This window comes from Drosophila bipectinata, chromosome XR, assembly GCF_030179905.1.
Source record: "Drosophila bipectinata strain 14024-0381.07 chromosome XR, DbipHiC1v2, whole genome shotgun sequence".
Taxonomy (NCBI): Eukaryota; Metazoa; Arthropoda; class Insecta; order Diptera; family Drosophilidae; genus Drosophila; species Drosophila bipectinata.
In genome coordinates, this window is record NC_091735.1 from 11,166,955 (window position 1) to 11,175,198 (window position 8,244).

At 45.3% G+C, this 8,244-nt stretch overlaps 1 protein-coding gene across 1 annotated transcript; it reads right to left on the bottom strand.

The window, feature by feature from the left end:
- Nucleotides 1-452: 452 nt before the first annotated feature.
- Nucleotides 453-5,830, bottom strand: LOC138925623 (uncharacterized). The gene is made up of 6 exons (XM_070276473.1): nt 4,857-5,830; nt 4,438-4,638; nt 3,562-4,117; nt 2,308-2,480; nt 2,057-2,215; nt 453-648 (listed from the first exon to the last, which is right to left on the bottom strand). Exons 1-6 carry the CDS (start codon nt 5,828-5,830, stop codon nt 453-455), a joined length of 2,259 nt encoding a protein of 752 aa, XP_070132574.1.
- Nucleotides 5,831-8,244: the final 2,414 nt, after the last annotated feature.

Sequence of the window (8,244 nt, forward strand, 5' to 3'; positions counted from 1 at the left end):
GAGATAAGGAGATATGGTGGAAGGGAACTGTCCTTCGATACCGCTGGCTTAGAGACTCAGTCGGTATATTAGTTAATAAAGGATTTGACGACTAAGTGCCGGAGTTTCATTAGTATGAGCTGGTGCTCTTGCTCTATTGAATACAAAATATGAACTAACTTAAGACTTAACAAAAGCTCATGCAAGACCGCATGCCCGTGGCAGACCGCTAACCATGGACTTTTGCAGAAGTCATACGATCGCTATCAGCCAATGAGACAAGGCCACTGTCCATAACGGCCCATGAGCTTTAACGGCCACCAGTCCATAACGGCCCATACATGAGTGGTATAAGAGTTTGTAATAATAATAATTATACTAATAATAAGTAATAATAATAATTATACTAAAAAATGGTAAATATTTATAAAGGGAATTGGCCTGCTCAGCCTAAGCTGGGAGTTGGTTGTTAACTACTCCCCCCTTAAATTGGACACCGTCCTCGGTGACAGCCAATTCGTCGATGGACTATCGTAAGCGGGATGCCTCTCGTTTGCGCCTGCAGTGTTGTTGGAGCAGGACCAAGCCGCATAGTGTGAGGCTGACGGCGACTCCCGCGGCGAACCAAATCCTTGGTGCACCTCCAGCCGACGCGTCGTCTTTGAGCTCCTGCATCAGACGCAGGTTGTGCTCGTTCATTCGTTGTGGTAGTGGCTGACTAAGTATGTGATCGTGTCCGCGATTCCCAGGCTCTTTTCCACAGAGTAATTGAGGTTCAAATCCTTTCAAAAGTAAAAAGGTGGGTCTCTATCATGGTTGCTGTGGGACCGTCATCGATGGTAATCCTCGTAAGTTTTTCGTTGACGATTATTACTCCGTCGTCCACGATTGTAAGGGGTTTTAGATTGCTAAAACCTCGCCTGCACGTAATTGCCTGGCGCAAGGTTTAGTTGTGGGTTAGTGTCGTGGGACGCCTTTTGTAAAATGTGGCCAAGTTGGTAGAAGCGCAATCGGAGACTGCTAGGACTCCGTCATCGCATTCCGCCACGATGTTGTCTCTTATTTGTAGCATAGTATGATAGTGTGCGACAGGGAAGAGCAGGACTTTTTACAAATAAGCCTAACTCTAGGATACTGGACTATGTAAAAACATTAGATTGAAAAAAGTTATATCTTAGATACAGCCATAAGGCAAACTATGGGGACCTCCGTGAGCTGTTCGTCAAAGATAGAAATAAGGTCGTTGTGATTAAATATATTTATAATATTGTTCTTAACAAGTGCGAGCATGCAATTTTGTAACTCTGAAATAAGGATTCTATTCCTGGCTAGAAGTGTTTCGAAAAGGTGGCCGGCGTCAACTAACCCGTCCCTTTTTCCCTTGAGAATTTTATTTACTGAATCTGTAAGAAAGGTAATGTGTTTCTGTGTTGATTACAACCTGACTATTGCTTGCGCTGCTTCCTTTGTTTTAATATTATAGAGGTCCTCCGCGTCGGCCGCGCCTACCACAACCTAGAGTGCCGAGTCCAGGAAATCTAAGCTCCTGGCCATTCTATCCAATAACGGAATATACTTTGCGTGAGAGAGTCGGTGGTTAGCGTGCTCGCTATAGACAGCAGTAAGATTAGTATCACGGCAAGCCTGTGGGGATTGCGGTAGTATCGAGTTCTGTATAACATAAGGGCGAGTATGGATGGTGTAGATGTTTATTTTATATTGTCCTTATGGACCACCCTCCCTTTAATGAGAGCCGACGTGGGTAGATCTGCTTCTATGCGCTCTTCTGAGTAGAGCGGCGTCAGCTTATTTCCGAGTCTTTTATTATTGCGCCCGAGAACCTTTTCCTCAACTTCAAAGACTCTGTTTTGTCTTGAAGTGTTTATTCTGTCGAGGTTGGTCTGTTGCGCCTTGTCACTCTTGGCTCTAATAGCCTAGTTGACTTCGTCGCTGTTGGCATGGATAACTTCCGCTGGCCTACAATCCGTGACTGAGTGCAACGATCTATTTTATTCTACCGTAGCCCGCAAAATTAATTCCACAGTGTCATCACTTTTTTTTATCGATTTTGAGGCACCTGGCTATTTCTGCCAAGGTGCTGTGGAATCTTTCCACTTGGCCATTGGAGCTACTGTGAAGCGGTGGCGCATTAATGACATCGATGCTGTATTGGTTTTTCAGCAAAGACGTAATCGTTTCAGAATTGAAGGAAGCCTCATTGTCACAATAGATGGTTCTAGTTTTGTGGTAGAAATTTACCAATTGGAGTATAGGGGCCCGTACATCAACTATTGCCCTAGAAGATAAGAAGATGGGGTGCTTCCTAACTCCTGTCGCTTGGGGTGGCGATCGTATTTGGCTTTATTGCAGACTTTGCAATTCGCGAAAACTTCGCTGGCCAGTTTTGACATGTTCGGGAAATAGTAGTCACGAAGAATTTGCTTGGCGTTTTCTTGCGCAGCCCTGTGGGCGCGGTTGTGTTCGGCATAAGCGATTTCCAGCTGTTCATTGGTATTTGTAATGTCAGTTACAAAGTTTTTACAGTGCCAAAATTTCGTTGCAGGGAACTCCTGCCTCAAGGCGTGTTGAATACAAGCTAGTGTCGGAAAGTCGCAGTGGATCGCGTTTACGACGTTGGCGTTGATGATTTCTTTTACAGATTCGACAAGTAGAGTTTTGTTATTAAAGTGAATTACGTGGCGAGTTCTATTGCCAAAAACAATGAAGTCTCGCCGAAGTGTTTGGTTTGCCTCTTCCAAAATAATTTGGTTTCTGAAACAGTTTAGGGGTTTATCCGTAGTCTCGATGGTGTATGAGAGCGAAAGCTCACTATTCACCGTGGCAGCATCGGACTGAGCCTCATCCTCTAGGTTGTTCAAGTGTTGCCGAGACAGTGCATCGGCTACAATGTTTTGCTTCCCAGGCGTGTAAAACACCTTCCCTTTGTTTTCGCCTATAAAGGCCTTCCATCGCTTGTGTTTTTGTCAGATAACGCGTAAGTCAGCGGCTGGTGGTCTGTGAAGATCCGAACCCCCTGAGTGCCGTAAAGGTAGTTCTGTAGTTTGCCTATGGCCCAAACTATCGCCAACAATTCTCTTTCGTTGGTGTAATTTAGTAATTTACTTGGTGATCTTTAAGCGTACGCGAGATCATTGTAATGGGCCTCTTGTTTTGGGACAATACCGCGCCTATTCCACTGGCTGAAGCGTCGGTAATTTGAAATCGGGGTTCATCAGAATGACATCTTCTGATGCCAGGATATCACGCAGATGGTCAAATGCATTGCGCTGGGTTTCATCCAACGTATTAGGAAGTTTTTTTCGACATGTTTTTACTGACCGATCCGTTTTGCCCTTTGAGAATGTGAGTAAGGGGCCTGGCAATGGAGGAAAAATTCTTGATAAAGATTCTGTAATAGCCCGCCAGGCCGAGGAAGGACCTGAGGCTAAACAGAGTTTTGGGTTCGGGGAACTCTTGTATTGCCCTGACTTTTTCAGGGTCTGTTTTTGTTCCCCCTCTAGTAACTATAAAACCTAAAAATTCTACGCTTTCTTTAAAGAATTTAGTCTTTTCTCGTGCCACCTTCATGTTGGCATCGATAAGCCGCTTAAGCACTATATTGATGTGCTTAACATGTTCGGTTTCGTTTTCGGAAAAAATAATAACGTCATCGACGTAGACGTAACATATCTTGCCTATTTCTTCCCGCAGCACATCATCGATGGCTCTTTGGAAAATGCTACCTACATATTTTAATCCGAAAGGCAGTCGGCAAAATTCGTATTTCCCTCCATTAACTGAGAACGAGGTTTTTTCCCGATCTTTCTCGGCCAAGTATATCTGATGGTACCCTGACCTCAAGTCTAGGGTAGTAAAGTATTTGGCTTTCCCCAAGTTCGCCAGAATCATGGGAATGCTTGGCATAGGGTAGCGATCGGCAATTGTTTGCTCGGTTAGTTTCTTAAAGTCGATTACCAAACGCTTCTTCCTGATGCCATTATCGTCAGTCCCTTTTTTGTCAACTACCCAAGCAGGGCTGTTGTACGAGGATCTGGAAGGCCTGATTATGCCATTGATCAGCAGCTCCTTGATTTCGTTGTTAACAAAGTCTGCTGCCCCCATGGGGTAGGGGTATAATCTGGAGTAGACGGGTTTGTCACTCTTAGTTCGAATAGTGGCGATGACAGAGGTGTTGAAAGTTAGCGCCTCGTTAGAGGTCGAAAACACCTTTATTCTTTTCAGAATAACTTTTTTGAATTCGGCTCTCGCCGAATTTGGATGACACCACGAATTTGGTGTCATCAATTTTGGTGAAAAAATTAACGTTTTCACAGTATTCCGTATTTTATTACGCTGTCGCCTAAGTCCAATGCCACTCCTGCTCGCGTTAGCGAGTCGAACCCTATTATAGCATCGAACGTGCTCAGTGTGTCCAACAAAAAAAATGGGGCATCTAACCCAAAAATGCGCAATTTGCACTTGTTCTTGACGTCACTGATGCCGTAAATAGAGCTCACAGTGAAGGGGGTCTTGACCGGCATTACATTCCTTAGCTCCTTTACGGGCTTAACGTAATTCTTTGCCGCCCCCGTGTCTATGAGTATTTTTAGTGTTCTACTAGCCAACTGTCGCTCGACGAACGGCAGTCGGGAGCGCTCCCTAAAAAATTAAGGAGGTCATTAAGTTCGGCAGTGTCAACATCTTCTTCAAAGTCGGCCACTTCCGTTTCCGCTGTGGCGGAGTAACTTTCCTCCTGTTGGGGTTGGGCTATATTGTTAACGCGTTGGCGTCTTTGGCCCGATTGACGATGGGACGAGTTCTGCCTTTTGTAATTATTATTACTTTGCGGTTTCCTCCAGCTTGTCTCCTGTGTGAACTTGGCCGTCGAGGGGTCTACTTCCATGGGTTGAACTTTATTCTGGTGCATGGTTTCAGAATCCTCGCATTTCGGGAATAGGTTATCCTCGTGAGACTTACCTTGGCCCTGCCTAGGAATGAAGTGCCGATTTTTATCCTCAGCTTTCCATTGTCTTCCCTGACCTTTATTGTTGCGTCTATTGCCCTCATAAAAAGGGGCCTTGTCTTCTATGGCTTTCGCGTAGGATGCCGCGAACGCACTTCTTTCAATGCTGTTCTCAGCCTCCCGCGCTAAAGCTATTGCGGACGGAAGGTCCTTAGGTTGTGCTGGCCCTGCAATGAAGGCATGAAGGGCGTCATCCCTAACCTCCTTATTCAAGAACGTTGCCGTGTCCATAGTATGAGACATGACTATCTTGTTGGTGACGAGGGTGAGTTTCCTCTCGACCTCGTCATAATACGTCATAAGGTCGGCATCTCCTTGCCTAACCATTTCTAAATTCTGGCGTAGCACCCTTAGGGACGTTTTGTCCGCGTATGTACAATCCAGCCTATCAAGAATTGCATCGAATTTTAAAACGTTATTATGGGACGTGAGGAGTGATCGCGCGTTACCGCAAATTTTGTTCTTGATAATAACCACTGCTTCATAGTGGGTCTCGCTGCCTTTGTATCTCTTTAATACCTCATACGCATCTAATGCGGCCTGCCTCCACGACACGTATTCGTCATGGCTGCCACTAAAGGTTGGGAGCGATTTTACGATGTCTAATTTGACACCGCACTCTATGGTGGGGTCCGGTGTTACCCTTTCATATACTTCTACTTGGGGTGCCTGCACAATTAGCGAGCTGACGGCATTTGTTATGAGCGCTTGTATAATTTCTGGGTTCATTGTTGGTGATTCTAGTTGTGTCGTTGTGTGATAAAATCCGATTTCTTCACTATCGTCACTGTCCACTTCCTGTTTTACTTCCCTGTATTCCCAACTCATCGGCCGCAAATGGGGCTGAGGAAGTTAATCGGCAGTAATAAGGGCGAAAATTTGCGTTTGCGCACGACGTTTAGTTGGACAACACCTGTAGCCAATTCAGGGTCTTGCGACGATGGAAAATTATTTCAGAGGACTTACTACACGGTGGGTGAAGCACAATTAATTGCAAGAGAAAATATAATAGTAAACCCGCAGAATTTATACATCCCAAGACAAACTCCAGTTGGGAATTGGTTGGAGCGAAGCAACAGGCTTAGCAATCACTCAAAATTTCTGTTTTTTTTTCAAAATAAACACGTGCAAATCAAGTATCTTTACAGAATAATCAAGGGAAAAAGGTGAGGGGCAAGTTTTCCTATGCGTGATCAAAAATGCAAATAAATATATATTTCAAATAATTGTTTGTTGTATTTTTTAAATTTGAATTTAAATTGCTAGCTCTGGCACAAGTTTGTAGGTAAAATTTTTGTCGATATTTATTGACTTTTTTAAGGTAGGGTGTGGAGAGTTCGTAGACACTTTTTTTATTACAATATCACGTATTGACCTGGATGCTATCTTAGGCGCACAGTCACTTACATTTTATATTCCTTAGAGTGAGATTCGAAGAGTGATCAATCTGTAATATTATCCAGTAGTTGGGCGACAATTAACGGGTGTGAGGGGAGGGGAACGGTCGAAGTGGTGTCCCTCGCCGCTGTCTCCAATAATTAGTAGCCGGTTGCACGTACTGCTCCTATGCTGAGATAAGGAGATATGGTGGAAGGGAACTGTCCTTCGATACCGCTGGCCTAGAGACTCAGTCGGTATATTAGTTCATTAGTATATTAGTATCATTAGTATATATTAGTTCATTAGTATGAGCTGGTGCTCTTGCTTTATTGAATAAAAAATATGAACTAACTTAAGACTTAACAAAAGCTCATGCAAGATCGCATGCCCGTGGCAGACCGCTAACCATGGACTTTTGCAGAAGTCATACGATCACTGTCAGCCAATGAGACAAGGCCACTGTCCATAACGGCCCATGAGCTTTAACGGCCCCCTGTTCATAACGGCCCATACATGAGTGGTATAAGAGTTTGTAATAATAATAATTATACTAATAATAAGTAATAATAATAATTATACTAAAAAATGGTAAATATTTATAAAGGGAATTGGCCTGCTCAGCCTAAGCTCGGAGTTGGTTGTTAACTTGTATACCAATGTTTCTAACTCTTTGTGTCCGCTCTTTGCATGCCCGCACATCTATCTGTTGCTCATCCGACTCAATCACCGACTCCGACTAACCACGCCCCTAGATCATGCCTATGCAGCATGCGCCAAAGTATGAGCCACCACGTTATACTTCTCCCAACACCATGTTGTCGCACCAGCAGCAGCCAAACCCTAGCCAGGAGCAACGCCAGTACGCACTGTATGTAAGTGGACCCTACCTCGCCGGTGGTAGACATGACCCAGCTGCATGACTTCGACCAGAACTCCACCACCGAGAGTCAGGGCCAGCACACCTCCAGCCACACAACCAGCAACACACAGGCCAAGGGCGACACCTGCAGTAGCTTCGACTACCAGAAGGAGCTTTCAGCAGCCGTTGGAGGTACCAGCGGAGTGGTCTCTAACGGGCTGCCCACTGCCACCAAGTCGCCCTTCGAAAGGGAACTCCAGCGAATACTCAACGAATCCTCGCGAGCCAAGTGCCTGGCGGCCACAGCTACCACCACGGCCACTGGAACCACTGGCACCATCGATCACACAACTAGCAACGGCAGCCGGGAGTTGACTTATTCGCTGAGCAACTCCAAGCTCAGCTCCACCAATGGCCATGTTGTCGCAGGATCCGGATCGGTGGTGGGAAACAGCAGCGGAAGCAGCAACGGCAACCTAAGCGGTGGCAGTGGCACTAACTCCAACAGCGGCAACAACAACCAGAGCAGCAACCGAGATCTCCCATCAGAGCAACCGAATCAGCAGCATCCGGTGGCGGAGCTGCCTGCAAGCAACAGCTTCGTCATTTCCAAGCATCCCGTGGGCCAGGAGGCCATTAGGGAGATAACGCGCAACAAGAACCCTTCGGATTCGAGCCAAATGTGAGTAGTCTGAATCCAGTGGTGACCAAAATGCAATACGATTACGTCACAGTACGTGCAGTACGTCACAGAAAATACGATTTTTTATACCGTTGCAGAGGGTATTATAGTTTTGGTCAACTGCAACGCAGTGAAGGAGACATCTCCGACCCTATATATAGGGTATATATTCTTGATCAGGATCACCTCCTGAGTTGATATAAGCATGTCCGTCTGTCTGTCTGTCTGTCTGTTTGTCCGTCTGTCTGTTTCTACGCAAACTTGTCTCTCAGTTTTAAAGCTATCGTCTTGAAACTTTCCACTTCTTTGCTTTGCATGCAG

Excerpts from the sequence above, each read along its gene's own strand:
- LOC138925623 (XM_070276473.1), bottom strand. The coding sequence starts at position 5,830 with ATGAGTTGGGAATACAGGGAAGTAAAACAGGAAGTGGACAGTGACGAT. Across the intron at positions 4,118-4,437 it reads TGCAAATTGCGCATTTTTGG|ATTATACCCCTACCCCATGG; the intron begins GTTAGATGCCCC and ends CGTCTACTCCAG. Across the intron at positions 649-2,056 it reads ACCTTGGCAGAAATAGCCAG|GAGCTCAAAGACGACGCGTC; the intron begins GTGCCTCAAAAT and ends CGTCTGATGCAG.